This window comes from Lottia gigantea (genome assembly GCF_000327385.1).
Source record: "Lottia gigantea unplaced genomic scaffold LOTGIsca_9, whole genome shotgun sequence".
NCBI lineage: Eukaryota > Metazoa > Mollusca > Gastropoda > Lottiidae > Lottia > Lottia gigantea.
The window spans coordinates 1,128,474-1,153,748 of NW_008710950.1; the positions used below are offsets into that span (position 1 = coordinate 1,128,474).

The 25,275-nt window shown below is 31.7% G+C and overlaps 2 protein-coding genes across 2 annotated transcripts; both read left to right on the plus strand.

Moving 5' to 3' along the window:
• Positions 1 to 2,956: 2,956 nt before the first annotated feature.
• On the plus strand, positions 2,957 to 5,497 carry LOTGIDRAFT_108799 (hypothetical protein; the record flags this gene model as incomplete). The annotated part of the gene is made up of 7 exons (XM_009068246.1): positions 2,957 to 3,052; positions 3,320 to 3,431; positions 4,029 to 4,212; positions 4,457 to 4,613; positions 4,824 to 4,928; positions 5,100 to 5,209; positions 5,410 to 5,497. Coding segments are annotated over 7 exons (852 nt in total), but the record flags the coding sequence as incomplete, so codon positions are not given.
• Positions 5,498 to 13,374: 7,877 nt separating this feature from the next.
• LOTGIDRAFT_211330 (hypothetical protein) lies at positions 13,375 to 18,983 on the plus strand. Its single transcript, XM_009068247.1, has 11 exons — positions 13,375 to 13,493; positions 13,668 to 13,871; positions 14,831 to 14,897; positions 15,349 to 15,592; positions 15,940 to 16,095; positions 16,347 to 16,462; positions 16,700 to 16,865; positions 17,016 to 17,202; positions 17,496 to 17,721; positions 17,973 to 18,133; positions 18,318 to 18,983. Exons 4-11 carry the CDS (start codon positions 15,382 to 15,384, stop codon positions 18,499 to 18,501), a joined length of 1,407 nt encoding a protein of 468 aa, XP_009066495.1. The 5' UTR covers positions 13,375 to 13,493; positions 13,668 to 13,871; positions 14,831 to 14,897; positions 15,349 to 15,381; the 3' UTR covers positions 18,502 to 18,983.
• The last annotated feature ends 6,292 nt before the right edge of the window (positions 18,984 to 25,275 follow it).

Below are 25,275 nucleotides of genomic sequence, written 5' to 3' on the forward strand. Positions count from 1 at the left end.
GATAACATACATACAAGAATATCTTTTGACCCTCCTTTACTAAAAATCTTTTTCCCTATCTTTAAACATACATTTAAGGGAAATGGACGGCCGCGACACGAGTAAATCTACTCTAAACACGTCCGATGCAAGTCGGCTCATGCGAGAGTTGAATGTTCAATTAAACCAATCTAATGGTTGGTACATTTTCTTTTCTACAATTACTCCCAGCACTGAGCTCCTAACATGCAACCATCGAGTCACCCTCTCTAATAATGTTTCATGCATTGACATCACTGTGCAATCCTGACTACCACATCACTAGAAAGTACCGGTAGATCTACTCTCATGCTACACTGCTTTCTGTAGGCAATCATTTTCAAATGAACTGAAATATCAACTACAAAATGTAATTTCTCTGAACCTTGTATTTCCATGGACTCAAAGACATTCTAGGACAAATGGCATAAAGTGGAAAATATTATTTTGAATGTTTATGAAATAAAAGAAAATATTCAATTCAAAGCTCAGTAAAGTCAGACCGTACCAGTTTTTGTATTCGAAATTACATTTTGTCGGTCACTTCAAGTTATTCCACCTTACTTTCTATGGATGCTATTTTCTTGACAAATTGTTTTGGTAAGATGCTCATCATTAATTATTATGTCTATGGTTGACAAATTGTTTCGGTAAGATGCTCATCCTTAATTATTATGTCTATGGTTGAAAACTTTGAATTATCAACTGTTGCTTCTAAACTTAGATGATCTTACCACTACTAGCGGAAATTTCTTTTTCAGACTCCTCAGTTGATGGTTATCCTGGTTTACAGAACTCGTCTGATAGGTAAAATAATTATATCCAAACCACACTATTTCTGTTTATTGACAATGGTGGTACACTATAAAGCGTAAAGGGGAACAGTCAGCATTTTCGGGATTGATTTGGGTCTTGAGAAGTACTAGAACGCCTCAAACTATAAATTTCACTGTCTATTCCTATATATTTTTTTTCTATATATGGCATAGTCTCACTGAACTTCGAGTTGAATTTTTATCTTTCAAACACAAATAATTATGGATACACATGGATTTGAAGGCAAGACTGTTCAAACGGATAGTGACGGTGCTCCTTTAAAGGGAGAGGTGCTGCATTTCCAGAATTGATTTAAGCTTTGAATATGTAAATAATCTTAAGAAGTACCCAAAAATGTACGAAAATTGCATAATTCCTTCAAATAGAACTCAAACAAGAAGTTAAACTGTATATTTCGTTCATAAGCTTATCTTTTCTCTGAAATTGAAGCATCAGAGAGTTGAAGGCCTTGTTGATATAGTCTCTGATACTGGGCTTGAAATGTTTGGAAAAAGGTCTTCATACAGTGTCACCTAGATTTTTTGCCTGTCCTCTTACCTAACTTTTATTGAACATATATCTTTGAAATTATATCATATGGTACCGAATCTTAGCAGGACTACTCCCCAGAGTACAATATGACCAAAATTACTGATGCATTAAATTTAACATGACAATTAAATCCTTCTAGAAATTCTCTTGGCTTTCCGTTGTTTCTAAAACACCTTTTTGTTCATGGTAAATATGACACATGCGCAGTATTTTAGACCTTGAAGTGGGGGTCACTCGATTGATGTGTTCTGCAAGTTAAGGATTCCCGGAATCAACTGGACGTTCAATAAAACAAGTTTGAACAGAGTTCAGAACACTTTCCATGTGTGTCGAAAAAATAACAGTTGAAGGCAGAATTCAAATAGCAGAGAGGGAATTACGCATCCATACAGTTCGATTAATTAGAACACCAGTGTGATGGTCAAGCGAGACTATTCAGAAATGACCTACTTCCGACGTAAACAATTCGCAGAGAAAGCGAAACGAAGGTACATGATTACGAGGCCTATTGCTCATGTTGATGTTGATCATGGATTTATGTTCATTCTGAATATGAAAAATTAAATATACTGATAAAAACACATACGTTACTGAGTTATTTAGACTCTTTTTTTTCTACTTGTTTCTAAGTGGAATATATACCTATCGGCAGCAGGTAGATAGGTAGACATTTCAAGCCCTGTTCTGACGCCAAGACATTTTCTGTCACAGCTGTGCCTAGTTGAAGTGGGACAAGACGATTGAGTCTACTGTATACACATGACGTCAGTGGATATTTATAATAAACAGTATCTTATAATGACTACATGTTAGATAACTTTCATATGTATGTTCATGGATACACTGGTAGACATTATTAACCTACTGATTACATTTCTGAGACCATTTATGTTTCACTCCTGGAAATTCCCCATGTCCCTTTAAATTTGATCTTTCACAAGCACAACCTCACTTGATATTATGGATAAAATATTGATATTTATATAAGATTTTCTTAAATAAATAATGTGTTTAGATGATTTGGATCAAAAAGGATGATAAGTCTGTTAATTTTTCACACTCTATTGGTCTAGAAACTGAAAACTCTATATTATATTTGCAGTGATATGAAAATGTCTGGTGAAGGTAGTAGAGCTCAAACATTGACCCAGTTGATGAAGACCATGTATAATTCAGCTCCTAGACAACAAATGTATGTATGATTCATGTCAACATGTATCTATATGATGAATCTTAACATGATTATTATATGCCCACATTATGATGTGTCATTGCCCCTGTCAGTCCCTCAGTCCAGAATTGAGTTATAGCCCATGAATTGGAAAAAACGTGTCAAAATTTGCTTGTGAACACTAAAGGGATACAGTTTTCATCTGATTTGAATGAAATTTGGTTTGATCATCTATTACATCTAGATCTTGGTTTGAACTTGATGATTTTTAACTGAACGGAATTTGAGTTATTACCCTTGCATCAAAATTTAGAGACTACTATATTGAAGCTGTATGTTACGTCTTTACATTTGATCTTATTGTTTGTGACATGAATTTGGTTATTTTATTTAAGAGTGTTACAAGGAAATGATGCAGCTAATAGTTTTAGTGTTTATGGTAAAGAAGTTGATATATTTACAAGTTCTAACCAGTCTTCTGCTGGTAGTAATAAGGTATTGGTATCACTTAATTATATTCACCCATATCTTACCATGAACATCATTGCTTTTTAAAACATATCTCTTTAAAGTAGAAAATATATGTTGCTTCTTCACTTACTTTGAAGTCTAAAATTTTAATCTTGTTGTACTGCAAGATAGTACGGGTTAACATAAAAATAATGGACCCGTGTGTTCTAGACATAGTGCAGTGTGCACAAAACTTATTTTGTAAATTATTGTAGTAGTGAAATATGGTTGAACTTTAATCTCCATTTGTAGGTTAAAATCACACCAGTAGTTAATTTCGATTGGGATCCTAAATATTATATTGGTAACTTAGTCGCTGTACATAGAGACAATGTATTTATGGCTTATGTTCTTAAAGGTATGTGTATCAATTCCCATCATAAGTTACTGTTAATAGGAAACATTGACAATAGAGTCATTGATACTGGTTTTGGAAACTCACACCCATTTTTATATAGTATTGAATATTAACAACTTTCCAGTGCTCTTGTCTTAATGAAACAATTGATCAGATTCTCCATTAGCCTATTTTACCAGTTGCTAGCAATTGTTGAAAATCTAACCAGTTACAAGACAATCTGATTAAAATCAGTTTACAATTCTTGGACGATCTATAGTGGAAACCTATGAAAAATATTAACGAAATGAAATTGTAATCTAATTTTAATTAGATTGGTCACAAGGCTGACCTGAGCTCACTTTCTTTGTGAAAGTGATTTTGAGCCTGTTTTCATTAGTCAAGTTTTTCAATGCGCTATCTTTTTTGTCTTGAGCAATAGCCTTTTCAACCACTTGTGTCTTGTAGAATGATCATGTACATTGGTATGAATTGTTCTATTTAATTTGATATTTTTATTAATTATTGTATTTTATTTTCTCTCAGATGAAGAAAAACCAACAAGAGATAACTTCTTCTCATCTGTACAAAAATTATACAGAAATCTATTTCAATCTTCTATAGGTAAAACTGGTGGAAATGTTCGAATTATTAATCGTAAAACTGCAGTAAGATGGTTAATAAAATGTACAAGTGGAAGAATTGTTGATATAGCATTTGCTCATTCAGATGCTGTTATTTTAGCCTCTGTAGATGAAATTGGAAACTTATTGGTTCATGAAATGCAAGAGATAGAAGGACAGACTGTGTATCCTTTATTATATAATGATTATTTTTCGAGTGATACTTTGTGGTTTGAGTTATGCTTGATTTTGGATGTCATGAAATGAAAATGCAGTTAAATTCCTTTGTAAGCAACTATAATGAATCGGCTTGAGATTTGTTTTCATAGCATTTTGAATAATTGGAAATTGACTACGTTTTGAATCTGATGTTTTAGGTAATCTATTTACATCAAGAATTGTTCTTTATATTTCCTGAACACCTAATAGAAATACACTGATATTGAATATACAGAGACCAGATAATACTGTAGCTTGTGAATATCACCGTATTATATGGTGTCCTTATATACCTGATGATACAGATGATACTATCTCAGAAAATATTGACTCTTCAAAAGTTTTAGTCTTGACACACAGTGAAAGGGTAAGAATTTCTCATCTTTTTTCTAACTCAAGATATGATATCTGATGGGGAATTTAAAAAGATAAAATTTTGTTCAGCCAATGATGGATAGTCAGTTTATTTCACTATTTAGTAAATTTCATTTTTTGAAAGATTTGCTTTAGTTTTATAAAGGAGGATTTATATACGTTAGTATTTGTATTTTTATATAATCAATATAATATATTGTAGGCTGAAATCTGGAATATAGATATGATAATTAGAGAACATGGTAGTGGTCCTATTGATCCTAGAAATATAGATCTTGGTATGATATCTATAGATAGTCATGATCAGGTTCGGACTTTTTACATAAAGTTGATATTAATAGTACAGTTGATTTTACAGTATAAATTTATCTGAAGTCTCAATTTTCTTTATATCATTTGAGATTTAGGAGAATAAACATTATATAAATTGATTGACATAATTTGATTGTATTTATTATTATTTCAATATATATTCTAGCCAATTATTGATGCTGCCTTTTCTCCTGATGGTTCAGCTCTAGCTACTGCTAGTTTAAATGGTGAAGTAAAATTTTTCCAGGTGTACCTTTATGAGGGTACTTCACCCAGGTAAAATGTTATGAGACTCTTTACCAGCTAGATTCAGAATGAAAATGCTAGAGTAAGCTTTATTATGATTTCTTGCCTTGGATTATGTAGTGGAATTTCAAAACAAATTGTTTTAAAGTTGAAAATAGTTTAAAGTGGATGCAGTATAAATGTACACACATTCTTTGACAGTATATTTTTTTGTCTAAATTATATTTCAGATGTTTACACCAATGGAAACCACATGATGGCAAACCTCTGTCTTGTTTACATTTCTTAGATGATCATAAGAATTTCAATATGGAGTGAGTTTTTGACGTCATAAACAGTCATATATTAAATTCTCCCCATTTGTACCTTGATTATTTGATGCAATTTGGAAAGAGAAATAATGTGTTCTGTTTACAAAACATGTAATGAGTTTAGTTTGAAAAGATTAATTTAATTTTCTTGATTAATCATGAAACATCCATTCTGTTAAAATCTTATTTTAAATGACTCACTTTATAAAATCATCTCTTGCTTTTTCAGTGCTCAGCTTTGGAAATTTGCTATAACTGGTGCTGATAAGAATCAAGAATTAAAAGTTTGGAGTTGTGAAACTTGGAATTGTCTTCAAACTATCAGGTACTAATTTGGGAGTATAGTTTTCAGTTTATGAAAATTATAAGAGTGACTTAGTTTAGATATAGACAACATTCGCACTATTAGAAAATTATATTAGACAACAAATCTAAACTTGTGTTGAAGTAGTTTATAGAAACTTTGAATTGTGATCTACAATAAACCTGTTGATTAAACAAGACTTTACACTTTCAGTTTTAAAGATGAGTAGAGTAATTTTTGAAATTAACCTTTTTTTTTTATTACAGATTTCTAAATCCACCCAGTATAAACCAAGAATTGAGTTTAAAAGCTACATTTGATTTGAGTGGTCATTATTTAGCTTTATCTGATATTAATAAAAAGGTGAAAACAAACTTAATTCAGTCTTTAACAGTGATCATTTATCAAGTTAGCTATTATGTGAAGTGACACTTCTGATCACAAACTGTAATGAAGAGCCAAGTTCCATCCTGCCAATCCAACAGATATAAGTACACAAATGCATTCTTACAAGTCCTTCTCAATTTTTATTTTTGTTTATAGTAAATATTTCAGATTTATATCAGAAAAATAAGGGAGCAACCTTTTCATATTCTTGGTTTCATTTTACAGGTTTTATATATTTTACAAGTACACCAGGATACGTCAACTTTAACAGCTCATGTTAGTTCTATATCAGAATTCATGTTGGCTCAACCATGTTTATCATTAACTATATTAGATGCCAGTAAAAAACGATTTAAACGATCAGCCAATGACACACACTTTGATGAAATTACTACAGGTAAATTATATTTTCATTAAACTATATGTCTAGAAAAACAACAGGAATTGTAATTCATTAACATAGTGAACTGAAGGCAACAATTACAACAAAATTCAGGGATTCGTGTGAGAACCACTTTGAAACATTAGGAAAATAGCTAGGTGCATTAGTTATATTGTATTATCAGGTAGACTAGGTATATAGAATATAATGTATGCTATCAGTTGAACTATATATATATAAGTAATGTATATTATCAGTTGAAATAGATATTCAAGTTATCAGTTGAACTAGATATATTCGATATAATATAATGTATATTATCAGTTGAACTAGATGTATAAGATATAATATACTGTATATTATCAGGTGATCTAGATATATAAGTTATAAAATAATGTATATTATCAGGTGAACTAGATATATAAGATATAATATAATGTATATTATCAGTTGAACTAGATGTATAAGATATAATATAATGTATAATATCAGTTGAACTAGATGTATAAGATATAATATAATGTATATTATCATTCGGAAAACCAGCTACAAACCACACTAGACCAATCAAAGTTATTCTAAACAGCTCAAAAGAACGAAGAGAAATCTTCAATGGCTATCGTAATAGAAGGGACATCTTAAGTAAACACAGATTGTTCAACAATGTGACACTGTCAAGGGACTATACTCCTAAGCAGCGTGATGACTATAAGAAACTAAGAAGTGAATTAACTAGAAGACTCGAAACTGGAGAAAATGTCATGATCAGAGGCGGAAAGATTGTGTATGCAAACTTACGTGAGGCGCGATCTGCAAGACCCACAGAAGAAGTACAGAATCCCATACAACACCCAAAGCGTATCATACAAACTCCATCCTTGAGTAATCCCTCTACAACAAGCACACCACTGGCTACCAGAAGTAAAAATAAACATCCCATTATGCAGGAGAGAAAGAGACTGATTTCTTACAGTGGGGACCTTAATAATGATTCAGTAAATACAGATGAAGAGACCATGATATACAGTGAAAGCTATATTATGGATGAAGTCTACCAAAAATGAGAAACTAGTTTTATTCAGCACACACATGTACATAACACAGATACCGACGAGCTTAAAATTGTATATACCAATGTCGACAGCCTTTTAAACAAACGATTGGAACTAGATGTATTGATTAATGAAACAGAAGCCGATGTCATTGCCGTAACTGAAGTCCTGCCAAAGTTTAACAAAGGGGAATTGGATGAAGTCGAATTCAAACTAGACAACTATGATGTACATTACAGCAGATTAACTCATGGCAGAGGAGTTCTACAGTACACAAAGACCAAACTGAAAGCGGATAGGGTAGATGACTTTGACAATACAGAGTTTGAAGAAATGGTATGGTGCAAGATCAGCGTAGCCAACGACGACCCTCTGGTAATTGGATGCCTCTATAGAAGTCCCCACAGCAGCCCAGAAAACTCCTCAAAGCTAAACACATTAATAACTGACGCCTGTGATAAATATAATAATTTACTATTACTGGGAGATTTTAACAATCGAGACATCAACTGGTCTGATGGATCCACATCCTGTCAACCCAGATCCACTACCTACAAGTTCTTAAAATGTATACAAGACAATTTCCTCTACCAACATATTACCGAACCTACCAGAATCAGAAACAACGATAGACCCTCAATTCTTGATCTAGTTTTTTCCAAGAATGAAGATGATATCCACAATGTAGTAAGCCACCCTCCCCTAGGTAAAAGTGACCACATGGTGTTTATTTTTGACATGAAGACTAAAGCATCAATAGACAACCCTTCCCAAACTAGATATAGATACTATGCTGGTAACTATGATCAATTGAGACTTACTACAGGTAAAATCAACTGGAATGAAATGATGAACCTAACAACAACATGCGAAAAATGGACCTACTTCAAAAACATCTTTGATTCCTTGATCACACAGTATGTACCAAAAACCCGCAATCTATCAAACAGAAAAAGTAACAAGCTATGGTTTAGCAGAGATGTTATAAACGCCCTTAAAATCAAAAGAAAGACATGGAACAAATACTGTAGAAACAAAACCACTAGCAATTACGAGAATTATAGAATTGCCAGGAACAAAGCCTCTGCTATTCAGATCAAATCCCGACATAAATTTGAAAGAGAAATAGCCTCGGATATACGACACAACCCAAAGAATTTCTGGAGATATGTAAACTCTAAGACCAAAACTCGTAACCAAATCGTATCTATTACTACAGAAAGTGGCGAGACACTTACCGATGATATGAACAAGGCAACAGAACTAAATTCTCTCTTCACCAGTGTATTCACAGTCGAAGACACCAATAGACCAACTGCTTATCAAACCAACGACAATGGACCCAAACTAAATGATGTTACCGTAACTAAGGAACAGGTATCTGCTAAACTCGAAAAACTAAAGATCACCAAATCTGCTGGCCCGGACGGAACACACCCTAATGTCCTTAAAGAGCTCAGCTGTGAACGTGGAACACCATTAGAAATCATTTTCAACAGCTCACTACAAGAAGGTTTACTTCCTGATCAATGGAAAGAAGGAAACATAACCCCAATCTTTAAAAAAGGTGATAAAAAATTTGCATCAAATTACAGACCAATTAGCCTCACCAGTTTGATTGTCAAGACTTTAAAATCGATAGTAAAGGACAAACTTATGGAACATCTAGAGAACAACAATCTTCTTTGTGATGAACAGTATGGTTTTAGAAGAGGCCGATCTACTACAACACAGTTACTAGAATTCCTAGACTATTTAACTGATACCATGGACAAACAAACACCTACAGACGTGATATATTTAGACTTTTCTAAAGCTTTCGACAAAGTACCGCACCAACGATTATTGATGAAACTACAGAAGATAGGTATAGGAGGAAACCTCATTAAATGGATTGAAAACTTCCTAAGCAATAGAAAACAACGTGTAGTTTTAAACAACGTAGCATCTACCTGGTCAAGTGTTGAAAGTGGAGTACCACAAGGTAGTGTCCTTGGTCCAGTATTATTTATCATCTTTATCAACGACATCCCCAGTGCTGTTAGATCCTTTGTGAAACTGTTTGCTGACGATACCAAACTATTTGGCCCTAGTGTGACAATACACGATAGAGAGCAATTACAAGATGATTTAGACAATTTGGTTGAATGGACAGAAACCTGGCAAATGCAATTTAACATCGACAAATGCAAATCAATCCATTTTGGATATAATAATTCAAGACACCAATACCACATGAAAAACAATACCATATTTGAACCACTACAACAAGACAGTACAGAAAAGGACCTTGGTATCACAATAGACAACACTCTTAAATTCAGTGAACATGTATCTCATTGTGTAAAGAAAGCTAACAGGTTAATAGGACTGACAAGAAGAACCTTCATTAACATGGACAAAGATATATTTTTGCCCCTGTACAAAAGCCTAATCAGACCACATCTGGAATATGATGCAACAGTTTGGTGCCCAATGTTAAAAAAAGACAGCCTATCTGTTGAAAATGTCCAACGAAGAGCGACAAAGATACTTCCCCACTTAAGAGATCTTACCTACCCTGAAAGACTCAAAGCTCTAGGTTTACCCACTCTTAAATACAGAAGAAAACGCGCTGATGGTATCCAGATATACAGATTTTTAAACAACATAGATACACTGGTAGACAAAAACATGTTCTCGATATCAACCTACAGTAACACCAGAGGCCATAATCTTAAACTGAACAAGCCACACACAAGATTGGATGTCAGAAAAAACTACTTTTCAGTTCGTGCCATTGACAGTTGGAACTCATTACCTAGCTATGTGGTCAATTCAAAATCTTTAAACAATTTTAAATCTAATCTAATCTTGGCATGGAAAAACGACCCTGAAAAATTTCATCTATAGACTATAACCTGTGAAATGAACACAATTAATTACATGTATAAAAATGCGCACTCCATATGACATTCGTAACTCAGGATAGTACGTGAATTTTTTAGACTCTTATATATGGTGGTCAAGAAGTCTACAAGCTTAATAAAAGACCGGTTTACAGTAAGAAACAGTAAGATCAGTTGAACTAGATATATAAGATATAATATAATGTATATTATCAGTTGAACTAGATGTATAAGATACAATATCATGTATATTATCAGGTGAACTAGGTGGTGAAGATGAAGAGTTAGAAGATGGTATATCATCAGCATGTTATGGTGTTCAAGTTCGTCTCTATTCTGTCCATACCAGGTATTTCCATTTTACTTCTACAATACTTTAATGTTGATTGTTATGGATTTGAATAGTTATTATGGTTGTCCTCAATGGCCACCTGAAAGACTTCTTCTATCCAAATTTAAGATTTTCTGTTTAATTCTGTTTAGATCATTACAAGAATTATTGATAAGATATAAACCAGAGAGTTCTGTTCCTATATCATCACCTCCCTCTGTTAGTTCTGTATCTCACGATGATACAGGTAAGTTCTTTCTTTAATTTTTTATACGCCCCCATTATAATGTGGTCGTATATTGTCGTCAGTCCATCACAATTCGCTTGTGAACGTGATAAAGAGTACAGTTTTCATCCGATTTTAATGAAATTTGGTGTTATCATTTGTCATGATGAGATCTTGGTTAAGTTGAAATCTGTAGATTTTTCGTTGAAGGTTTTTGAGTTATTGTCCATGACTAATGCTGCGTTCGATACCTCTCGTGATTACCGTGTTCACAGGGTTAATGTTGTGAATTTCCATTCGATATTAGGTTTTTCTCGTATTTACTACTTTAGGAAGTTATGAATATAGAGAAAAATGCCTTCACCTTGACATCATGGAAACACCAAATTGATTCTTTTTTTCATTTTTTTTTTTAAAAATAAGCTTTAAGCATTGTAAATTAATTAAATTGATCATAGGCCTACATGACACAGTAAAAATTAACAATCTATAATGAGGGATAATTCTAGAAATAGTGCCTGATATTTCAAATTTAGGGGCCCAAGAAACAATTTGATATTGTCATTCTTCAGTATTGATTGAATAAAAAATAATGTCAAGGTGAACTGATGTTTGAAAACAAGAAATCAAGCACGATCCCAGCCCTCTAAATTAAATGGTACCGGTAGTCCTACATCATATTTGTAATGCCATATTAAAAAAATCAGTATGTTCTGAAAGCAATATTTAGTAAATAATATGTACTGGCAATGTTACCTTTTCTAAAGGTGTAATTCATGACATCTAAAATATCTCCAGTCCAATCATTAAATACTTTTCCTGCAATACCCTCACGAAGTATTGAACCAAATTTGCCGTTTCCATTTTGACATTCTTCAGATATGATATGGAAAGTGAGTAAAATTACAAAACGATGTTATGAAACGAAGTTTGAGTTCACATAAGAATTAGACATCCGGTCGCGTATGATAATCTACCGATAATGAAAAAGAATTCTGAAACGACGTCTTATGTTATATAGGCCTAATATAGACCTCACAGATTGACACTGAGAAGACTTCAAGATTTCTTTTTTTAGTAAAAGTAGGGCTACCGTAAAAATTATTGTAAAAGTGAAAGTAGAATCTACCGGATGTTGTTATAAAAAGTGTGTCACGTAATGTGGGCTTAAAATACACATTATCGGGTGAAAATAGATCAAATTACCATCTTAATTGGGGGATTAATTAATCAGGCAATGATGATATTACGTGATGAGATTAATGCATGTTACCGCCAATTAAGATACAAGTAATGATAGATATTTTGTTGATTTATGGTAGAGAATTTGAACATTGGTAGGTCCCGTGAAAATTTGATCAGGAAAAAAAACAAAATTGATAGAATCGGGTATCCCGCCGTTAGAGCGGTGGACAACATGCAAAAGCGGTAGAAACCCGACAACATCGGTAGATTACACATGTATGTAACCTCATGACTTTCATGTGATCAAGTCCACTGAGAAGTCAGACCTGATCCTTTATTGTATTGTAGGTTTACGTGATACATTATCTGATATTAGTATGAGTATTGATGGTAACAGTAATAGTCTAGCAGAAGGGGATGTAAATAATGATATATCCAAACATGTCTTATTAACACCAGAGGCCTTTACCAGTCTTCCTAGTCCAAGGTAGGTTTTTATATCAGCATGATTCATTTTCTGAATACTTTAAAAATTTCCAAATTTTATGTCTCAGATCTAATGTAAAAAATTGTTTCATACATTTACATAGTACAGTGAGTTGATATCTTTTTCAGTAAAGCATCTGTTGATGTTAATGTAAGAGGTTCTTTATCTGATACCAGTACTTTTACTCACGTTACTATGAATGATGATCTAGTTTCACCACGTAGTTCAACTGATATATCAATGATATCACCTGGTAGCACTCTTATCAATACACCTAACTCAGTACATGATAGTAACTTAAACAGAAGTCAAGAATTAACTCCAAGTAGTGTACCATTACCACCTGTAACATCTTGTGAAGAAGATGATTTAGCCACACCTAAAGGATCCATCAAGAGTGATATAGCAGAGAACCCCCAACCTACAAACCCACAATTGGCTGCCCTTGAGGAGTTTTTCAACACTAAAGGTAGCAGCACCAGAACCCTTCAGTCATTTGAATCAACTTCCAGTACAAGTGGGTATGAAGCAGAAATTAAGGTTAAATCAACAAGAAAGACTGATGCTTATGATGAAGATGATCAAGAAGTTGCTGAAGTTCTTGGAATACATGGAAACACTGAAGCTTCTATTGGAGAAACTGGAGAATTTTCTCAACAAGAGGAAGTATCAGAAGAAAACCCCATACCAACAGCTTGGCCACAACCCCCTGATGTTAGTGCTGAAGCTAAAAGATTAGTAGTTGATACCATACAGCAAGTGTAAGTTTCAGATCTTTAAAATAGGATAATAAAATCATTCAATATGTCAGAAATAACAATAATGATTCAAACAACCAAAATGAGAATTTTACATACAATAATTTTTTAATTTCATTTCTTAATTAGCTAAAAGTTTATATGAGTAAATTATACTGTACTTGTAATTATTTTCAGTCAAAATGATGGTGATGATGATAATGATGAAGATGATAATGATGATGATGATGATGATGATGATAATGAGGATGAAGATGATGAAGTAGAAATAGAAGAAGAAATTAAGACTGAAGATTCGCCTATAAACTCTACAAGAGATACCAGTAATGAAGAACTAAGACAGGACAGTAGTGATACATATAGGCTAGACTCAAAGCCACAGTAAGTTTGTGTACTTCATTGTAACATTACAACTTTTTATATGCCCACATCTCTCTATGTGGACGTATATTGTCGGCACCCCTGTCCGTCCGTCAACATTTGCTTGTAAACGCTCTAAAAACTATATTTTTTGATGGAATCAAATGAAATTTGGTATGTGTATATATATTCTTAAAACAAAGATCAAGTTCGAATTTGAGCTATTTTTGACAGTTAGAAGCAGAGTTATTGCCCTTGCCCCAAAATCTTGAATATGCTATTACTCTCTTAGTTTTCAACAGATTTTGATGAAACTTAAAATGGATGTTATTGGACCTAAATCGAAAGGTTTGAGAAAGCTTAGTTTACTTCTGATTAAATTTAAGGCTTTTTCAAGATTTAGGACTCTTACCTCAGTTTTGAGGAGTTATCACCCTTTAACCTCTATACAGTAAGTGCTTCTATCAACATCAATTGCTTGTAAACACTCTAAAAACTAGAGTGTTTGAAGGAATCAAATGAAATTCGATATGTGCATACATATTCATGAAACGAAGATCCTTCAGTCCGTTGTAAACACTCTAAGGGCTCGATTTTTTGATGGAATCAAATTAAATTCGGTATGTGTATACATATTCATAAAATGAAGATCAAGTTCGAACTATTTTCGACCATTAGAAGCAGAGTTATTGCCCTGGCCCCAAAATCTTGAATATTTACCATCTGCATGCCATGGTGGGTGTATATGGCTGTGGTCCACTATCTTTAAAGATATACAGTTTAGAATTTTGAATTAATATCATTATGCTTCATTTCTAACTTATTTCTAATTTTTTTTTTTTTATATTGTGTCTTGCACCCGTGAACTTTATATACACTGATAGGAAATTCCAAACATCATCCTTATATCATCTGTAATAAAGATCAATTGACTAACTCTTCAATGTAAGAAATGAATTGGACACAAATTTTATCTTCAGAGAGAAGATAATAAGAGAAGTTATACATGAAACAAGAGAAGTTGTAGATCAAACTGCTTTAAAAGATGTAAGATACTCCTTTGAATTAAAAAACCTTGTTTGTATAAAATCCAGGGTTCAATGTAAACATTATCAAAATGCCTTCTTTTGTGATCTAATATCTCCTTTGATAAGCCAAAATTTAAATTTATCATGATAATCTGCAAATTATAATTTTCATAAAAATCTTCTGTGAAGTCTACAGAAGAAACAGCTAGGTAGACTCAAACTGTAAGGAACTTGTCATTGGCAAGATCGATTTTGAATTGTTACCGAAAAATTGCAATTCAAAATTTAACTTGATTAGCCAAAACTGAAATTTGATGTGATGAATTGCTTATCAAATTTTTCAATCTAAATTGAACAAGAATAGAATTATTACGTCTGATGCAATACTGAGAAGCCCTTGCATTTAATAGCGGCATCCACAGAATTTAGTAATTGAAAAGAGTTCAATTTTTGTCTATTAAATTTTTTAGCTGCACAACAACATCAACTTAATAGTACAAGCTATGAAGGCTCAACAAGAGCAGATTACTGAGTTACAAAAACAATTGATAAATCAACATGATATACAGATTAACCTACAACATCAACAATTAGAACATGTCCAGTTAACACAACAAGGAGCACCAGCTAATTTAGAAGAACATCTTGGCAAAGTTGAAGATGTTGTTACTTCTAGAGTGGAACGTGCCATATCTACACATCTTCAAAATGAAAATATCCTTTGCAATTTCATTGATTGCATTTCTTTCGTATATCTGCAGGTTTCCACTTATGTGTGTTGCAAACAAAGGCACATTTCTGTGGAAATTATGAAGATTACTGATATGCATATGATTGACTTAATAAAATGACAGTATCATCAATCAAATGACGATATTGTTAATATTTTATATTTTTTCGTTGTTTCTGTCAGTTATCTCAGAAATAATTAAGATTGTCAAAGATCAACTAATATTTCAAATCAAAGATTTCAGTAGTGTTGATATGTATTAAAATGTCAAAGTGACACTGACATTATCTACTGTTATACTTTCATTCTTGTTGTTCTTTAACTTTCATACACCAGAGATTGAAAGATTTAATAAGTGAGATGGATAATAGACATAAAAGAGAACAAAAGTTATTACATGGATCTATAATAGAAACAGTGGGTTCATCTGTTACTAAAGGATTAGATAAATCAGTTAGAGCTGAAATCAAACAGACTGTTTTACCATGTAAGTTTCATTAAAGTTTCCCGAGTATAAATTCATATATTTCTGATGGATCAAATTACAACTTTGAGACTGAATACCTTTCGTGCTGGTCTTGTGCTTATCATGATCAGTGCGACTTCTTTATGACTTTTGTTATCATGGTTCCTGAGAACTTAAGAAAAAATCAGTGTTCAAAAGTTATCTTCAATAGGAATGATAGTGAATTAAAATCTTTCTATGCTTATTTCTAATCAGTATTTTTATTCAAACAGGTGTGAGTCGTACTCTTGAACCTATAAAAGAACAACATCACCATGAGTTAGCTCAGAAACTGTCAGCCACAGATTCTTTATTAAAAGATAATATAGCTAAAATGGTTCGCTCCAAGGTAAGATTAATGGCATTCATATTGGAAATGATATTGTCATTTTATGTTCGCAGAAAAACTGAACTTATACATAATGTGTTTACTGTATCAGACTTTGTCTTGAAAGGATTCCAAATGATGCTGTTGCATGTGTGTGTTGAGGACACTGAAAGCATTTGATTCCACTATGCTGATTTCCATTCCATTGGTTTTTACAAAACTTTTTTTGAATTCCTTTTATGATTGTGTATTTTCCAGCAAACTGTGGAAGCTATAGGACAGGCAGCTGGTAATGCTATACAGGCACCAATACAAGCTGCTTATAGAGAGGCTTTTCAAAATATGGTGGTACCATCCTTTGAAAGAGCCAGTCAAAACCTGTTTAAACAAATGAATGATACATTTTTCAAGGGTACAAGGGAATGTATGTATATTTTCTACCTTTCTCCTTTTCTTAAAGCAAATAGCATTGATATACAGTTGAGTTATCATGTATGTAATTCAAATCACCTTTGACCACCATTACAACACAAGAGTACAAAAGATATTTGATGTTGTATATTTTCTTTTCCAGATACTAATCATTTAGAAAGTCATCTTGAACAAGTTCGTAAACGTCAATCAGAATGTCGAGATCCATTGTTATCACAATTACAATCAATGGTTGATTCCTTCCGTAGTTCATCTGAATCTTATAAATCTCAAGTATTATCAACAGTTCAAACAGAATTACAATCTCATCTTCAAACATCAACAGAAACGTAAGATATTGTTTTCTTTTATGCTTATCTCGTATCCTGTAAGATCTTTTTCTGACAAATATGTCTTGACGTAGCAATCAAAACATATTTTTCAGAAATAGATCTTCTGAAAGTATGTTTTCTTCAAAGAAAATAATTTACCATTATAAACACATGCTTAACTTTACCAAATGAGTTTAAGTTTGAATATCATAAGTAACAGGATTGCTTCAAATAGACATCTATAGGAGCTTTGAACAAGCCCACATGACTTTATTGTTGTATTCCAATGTTCTTTATTATCATTATTACAGCATGCAAGAGAGATTACTACAGCACATAAGAACAGCTGTAAAAGAAGAAGTGAGTTTGGCAATTCGTGAACAAAGTGCATCTATTAATAGTCAATTGATGAACCATTTACGATCTGGTGCTGCTACTCCAATTCAAGTCTCTCCAGAATTTGTTTCTACCGTCCCTACACAAGCTAGTGTGTCTAATTTACTACACAATGGTAAAATCAATGAAGCCTTTCAACAGGTAAGATCTCTAACAGTTAAGGAAAATAAGTGAAATTGAAATATAAGCTTGTCAAACAACATCAAGAAGAAGTCAAATTGTTTGATATATTTGAATAATGTATATTATGTAAAATGTTATTTATTGTTGCGAGCTTTGAAAAAAACTTTTAGATACCAGACTGATTGAATACTACAATGTATAATTCTTTTTTGTATTGATATTTGTGTGTTTCCTGAATTTCTGTCAAATAACTTTTACACTTGTTTCAGGCATTATCAGCTAGTAATTTAGAGCTAGTTGTATTTGTTTGTCAGAAAGCTAATACCAGTGTAGTATTTAGTACACCTAATGTTCTAGATCAGCCTGTATTGTTATCACTCGTACAACAGTTATCAGCTGATTTACATTCACATGCAGATCTTAAAATCAAGTAAGTATGCATTAAATACATACTTGTTCAAACTTCATAGAAAATGTTTCTTTGTGGGTTCATTGAAACCTCAGTCTTAGGATTTATGAACTTGACAGTGACAAATATATTTTTGTAGAAAAAATTGAATAGTGTGGAACTAAATGTCTTTGAATTTCATCATGAAAATATTTTTTTATTCCAGATATTTAGGAGAAGCTATAATGAATCTTGATACCAAAAATCCAGTAACCAGAGAGCATATGAAATCAGTTTTATATACTTTATTAAATAAACTCAGAACCTTTACACCTTCCCGACCTAACGACCCAGTTTCCAGATCTGTTAAAATGTTACAGTTGGCTACACAATCACTTTTATCATCATAAATACAGTGCTCTTAAGAAAATACTTTTCCCGTATTTTGATATTTTCAAAAAAAAAAGTGAAACATAAGGCATATGTATTCAGTCATTTGAAATGAAGAGAAGAATGGGCGAAAGCATGTGCCAAAATATGTCTTTTTCTGTTTATTTTTATTACGCATTATTATTCTATAGTAAAATAATTCCTTTTTTGTTATTAATCCAATCCAATTACATGATATTGTTGGAATGATACTTTGAACAGCAGGGTCTGTTTTCCCTTTTTTTTTCATTACAACGAAAATGTAGAATATTAATGTATAAACCATGTTTATTTTTAATTATTTTTTGGCATAAAACCATATTGCAGTTAGTCTGTGCTATCAAAAACTTAGATCTGTAATCCAATTGTCTAATTTTTTAAATGATATTTGTATAAAGGATATTACTTTGTATTTTATTTTCCAAAAATGAGAAAAAAATGAAAATAAAATGTATGCAAGGTCAAAATATATATTGTTTTATTCCAAACTACAAAACTCTTATGAATTGAAATATAAAAATATTACATCAGAATCTAAAATACTTTTTGTGAAAAAATTAACACTTTGAACTTTGTTCTATGCTTGCATTGTCTAACACTGGAATATAGGACCATTGACTTAAAGCTCACACATTGATTATAAAGTTTGCAAAGATGTAACAAACTATTTGAAATTGTAGCCTACATTTGACTTGGAAATTGAGTTGAAGCTTTATATTCTGCTCCTGATTGGGACACAGGCATCACCATGCATTGTTCTAAGATGGAAATATTGCCATCTGATTATTGTAATCTGATCTGATTTCCAGCTATCGAGGATTCTTTAACATGCTCATGGTATTCAGATTATGTTCCTATCCAAAATTTAGACACATTTCCTTTACTGCTTACTGATGAAACAATTTAAAAGAAAGATAATATTACTAATGAAACAATTTAAAAGAAAGATAATATTACTAATGAAACAATATAAAAGAAAGATAATATTACTAATGAAACAATTTAAAAGAAAGATAATATTACTAATGAAACAATTTAAAAGAAAGATAATATTACTAATGAAACAATTTAAAAGAAAGATAATATTACTAATGAAACAATTTAAAAGAAAGATAATATTACTAATGAAACAATATAAAAGAAAGATAATATTACTAATGAAACAATTTAAAAGAAAGATAATATTACTAATGAAACAATATAAAAGAAAGATAATATTACTAATGAAACAATTTACAAGAAAGATAATATTACTAATGAAACAATATAAAAGAAAGATAATATTACTAATGAAACAATTTAAAAGAAAGATAATATTACTAATGAAACAATTTAAAAGAAAGATAATATTACTAATGAAACAATATAAAAGAAAGATAATATAACAACCCATGAAGGAATCGAACCTTTGACATTCAGGTTAATGAAGAAGCATCTACTTAAAAACGATGTGGCCTTTGCAAAAATTCATGCCAAGAAGAAGGCCTAGGCCATAAAAAAATATAAATGATCATTTTTATACGCCCACATGAAATGGAGGGCGTATATTGCCGTCACCCATGTCCGTCGGTCCGTCCACTATTGCTCGTAAACACTTTACAAGACGCAATTCTTGACGGATTTTGACCCAAGGATGAACCCAATTAAAAATCAGAAGAATCGAAAAATATTTAGTATGAGTTATTGCCCTTGTTCTTTAAGACACGTTCAATTTCTAGCTCGTAAACACTCTAGAAGGCACAATTCTCAATGGATTTTGACGAAACTTGGTGTGAGTGTTCGTAATCACTCTAGGATGAACCCTATTTCAAATCAGAAGAATCAAAAAATATTTAGTATGAGTTATTGCCCTTGTTCTTTAAAACGCGTTCAATTTTTAGCTCATAAACACTCTAGATGGCACAATTCTTGATGGATTTTGACAAAATCTGGTGTGAGTGTTTATAATCACCCAAGGATGAACCCTATTGAAAATCAGAAAAATCGAAAAATATTTAGTATGAGTTATTGCCCTTGTTCTTGAAAACACGTTCAATTAGTAGCACTACAGAAGGCACAGTTCATGACGGATTTTGACGAAACTTGGTAATATTATTCAGCATCGCCTCAAAAAGTTCAAAAGAAGTGTATGTCTGAAGGTTGAATATATCATACTGGTAATTGTTACTGTACTTCCAAATGTTTAAAATGCTTTAAAATCAAAGCTGCCAGTGGGCGTATATTACTTTGCCTGGCAAGCTATCTTATAGTTATATGTAGTTAACTATTTTAGGTCAAAAGATATTGAGAAGTTCTTGTTCTTGGCACTTATGGGCCTTATTTTTATGACAAATATGGGTTTATGGGATCTTGATTCACAGAAGACATTTGTCATTCTTGTCAAAATGTTATGCCAAACATAACATGGATTTTTGTAATTATAATATATTCTATATTACATTTAAATGAAAAGATTTTATCTCTGTACCAGAGACATTGCCGAAGGCAACGTAATAAACAATCGGAGTTGGGTTAATGCACATGAATGTTAGTTTGTTGTCTGATACAGTTTCAAGTGTTAATAGTTATTCCCCTTAGCTGGATTTCCTTTCAAAAAAGATCTGAACGGTGTTTTATTTAGAAAATTAATTTCGTTGACAGATTAAAAACATAAACTGAAGATATATTGTTAAATTTACTTTTTAAAATGGATGAAAGATGTCCAAATTGAGCATCCATACTCCATTCATTAAAAAGAATATATTTGATGACAGATTTTGTTATGAAAAAGTAACGGTATGTATGAAATATATTTGTTTGCCACCGGAAACGAACGTGTCTGTGATACTGGAATGACTGACGGCACTCAAGCCATTCTATTTGGGACGTAAACTCACATACAGTCAAGACTAGAGTGAATGTAACTATACTTCATTCAGCAAATTCTACCATGACATTCTCAACATGAATTATGAAAATATTGTATTTTTATGATTTATGGTCAAATTGAGATTCATTTTGACAGAGGTTTAAATGTCTATGTTGTCTGAGCCTATTAAAAAAAAAGTTGATTGAATTGTGTTCATTATTTTTTATTAGGAATGAAATAGCAGCCTTAGTGGGAGAGGTGTGCCTTTTGGGGGGGAGGGGGGGGATTTTAGCCTTGAATGTATGTAAATAGTCTGCAAAAGAACTAAAATGTTCGAAAATTACACGTTGATTTCTTTAAAGATACTTCAAACTAGGAATTTTACTCACTATTTCTACTTATTTCTTTTCTATATATTGGTGACACTCAACACTAATTTACAGTTATTGTAAAGGTAGATAATATGTTACATATAATCTTCGAAAGTAGGCTTTCTATGAAACAGGGCTCAGTTTGTCTGACTGTCAAAATATCTATCAGAGGGTGAAATAGAGATTAGCTTTCTTCTTTATAATAAAATAAGACTGGTACTTAAGTTACAAAAATGTCTTAAATAAGCTTACCATGTTTGATTCTTTTTTTGCCCTCATGAAATGTCAATCCTTCGGTCCATCCACAATTGCCTGTAAGGCACCATTCTTGACAGTTTTGACAAAACTTGGTGTGAAGTGTTTTTAACCCTAGGATGAACCCTATTGAAAATTATTGCCCTTGTTCTTAAAAACATGACTTTGACTCGTACTTTAGAAGGCATAATTCTTGCCTGATTTTGACAAAACTTAGTGTTAGTCACCCAAATGAACTTTATTGAAAATCTGTCAATATTGAAACTATTTGATATGAGTAATAGCCTTTGTTCTTGTAAACGCGTTTTTAGCTCTTGAAGGCACAATTCTTGAGGGATTTTGATAAAACTTGGTGTGAGTATTTGTTTCAACCGAGGATGAACCCTATAGAAAATCCGATAAATCAAAATTCTAGTAATTCTGAAGACTATTTACATATATATTCAAGATTCAAATCAACCCCTCAAAACTGCACAACTGTCCCTTTGATATGAGTTACTGCCCTTGTTCTTCAAAACATGATAAATTTTTAGCATGTTAACATTCTAGGAGGCACCTTCATTACAGCCCCAAAAAGAAGTGTAAGACTGAAGGTTGAATATTTAATACTGGTTACTGATACTGTACTGCCAAATATTTTAATTCAAAATCAAAGGTGCCAGTGGGCACATATTATTTTGCTTGGCATGCTATCTTTTAAGATTTCTAACAGTTAGGAGGTTATTGGCCTACTCACATGGTTTTCGAAATATATGTTAAACTTTAAAGGTCTTTTTTCTCAGAAATAATAAAGGCAATAAGCTTAAGCGTACACATATTAAGAGAATTTGTATTCATGGAAATCATAAAAACACTTGTAAAGCTGCATAAGCCAAACATGAGGTATTAATGTATAAAGATGTCATTTCTCTATAAACCATTGAAAAGAGTATCTTTACATCTGAATGATTGATTGATTAGATAATGTGACTTGTTTTATTTTTTTTTTACTTTCCCTCCAAATTTTGTCCCTCATCTATCATATTAATGACACCTTGTGATCTTGAATATACTTATTTGACATTTTGACAGATTTTTTGTATAAAAATAGATAAAATCATGTTCTCTATGATCATGTTCTATGTAAATTAGCTTTCACATTTCTCTGTACATTTTGTCTTTCTTTTGATTGTAATAGATTTTAATTTAGAATCTATATTATTTATGTATTAATGAGATTAAAATATTTACCCCATAGGAAGCTATGTTGAATCCAGCAGGCACAGTCAATAAAATCAATGCCTCAGGTGTAATGTATTCATAAATATTGTAAATCTGAAGTTTATTGATGCGCTACTAAAATTAATGCAGTAAGCTATGCTTTAATGAGCCTGTAAACGACCAACCTTATTGACTTGTATAGACCATACCTATTCAGGAATGTTATTCTTACATTAAAAACAATATGTTTATTTTTGAATACTCAACATTTCTTATCATTTTATGTAGCATTCAACTTTTCTTTTCATATTTTTCCATTTGATTACAGTATTTAAATAGAACCATTGATAAACAAGTAGATATTTCATGTAATGACATTGAATGTTCTAGGTAGTCAAACTATGATATATTTTCAAGAATTCTGTAGTAATATTGTTTTAGATGCTAATACTAATCTGTTTAATGTTTGATATTGATGCCTCTGTCTAATATTAGAATTATGTTTGTAATTGAAATAATATATACTAGGGATATTAAAGGGGCAGTATACACAATTTTTGTAATAATTTAATGAATTATACATAAAAAGATTTCTAAAATGTGCTATTTTCTTCCATATATACACTTGATCAACCTGAATTAGTTTTAAAGAGGGTGATTAAAAACATTTTTTAATTAAGCAGTGTGATCTATACTAGTTGTACATTATAATGGCTTCAGTTGATATTTTTTGTTGAAACTTTCAGAATAAGAAGAAATAGATCTCTACAATTTGATGGATTATTTTGTTACAATAAGATTTCCAACACCAACAAAACAACAAAGAGATGTTACAATACTCACAACATTTGATTAAGCTAATTTTGTCATTCTAAATGTTTTATATAATCATATTGTGATTGACATAATGTCATCATTAGACACTATTTACAGAAAGTTTGATTATTATGACATTTGAATTAAAGTCCCAGAGATATGATCTGATATTTTTAATTGTCTTTTTCAAAACTATATCACTTTTATTTTGTACACTTTTCACTCAAATAGAAGCAACATATGTTCTTCATACCATGGTTCAGTATACTGGCTGTAACTGTTTCCGCTGGATAGAGTGAAAATTTACTTCCAATAATCTAACAGAGACTTGTGTTAAAGAACATTTGAATTTGTTAAAAGGTAAAGAAGAAGTGTAATTAATTGTCTGGAGCATTTGTTACAGAATTACCTGACCTATTTATTTGATATTACCAGTATATAAATTATCTAGGCATAAATATGACTTAACAGATTGTCATATATACCAATCAATCATACAGTATATTGATATGTGCCAACTTTAAAGTGTAATAAAACTACTGGGTGTATTGTAGGAGAAACAATAGATATATGACATGCCTTCAGGCTACAAAATCACATCACTTTAACCTACAGTAACCTCTCAACTTCATAGTTAGTCATTGGATTTATCTTGGACAATATGGAGTCCTTAACAAACAAAGTGAAATCTTTTTTAACAATATTTAAAAGAAAACAGGTAGATAGAGTTATGACTCTGTTTTTGTGTTTTTATTATTTATCCATAATGTATCATTTTTTTTATTGGCTTTTTTGGATTATCTGTATTAGTAGCAATCCAACTATATTTGCAATTGCAACTAAAATTGGCTTGTGAATGCAATGGAGATTAAATCTGGATTAATTTAGTATGATGTATATAGTCCATTTTTCATGCTTTTAATATGCCTATGGCCTTGTTGATTGTTGTGAATGTATATTCTGTGAATGTGAAACTTGGTAAACATACAGAGCTTAATCAGATATGTTTTAGAAAGAATTTGACACGTTTTAATGATTTTACTCATTTCCATATATATATTCATTATATCATTTATCTTTTGGTCAACCATGCATTATTGTATTATTATTGATATTGGTTTTTTACTGAGATATATTGGGATGAATATTATTCCATATACAGTTAATAATTATCTATTTATTTTTTACCAAATTGGTTTCATTGTTACTTGGTCTGTATCGTGTGTCAGGTATAAGCTTAATTGTAATCTATTGTTTATTTGTCT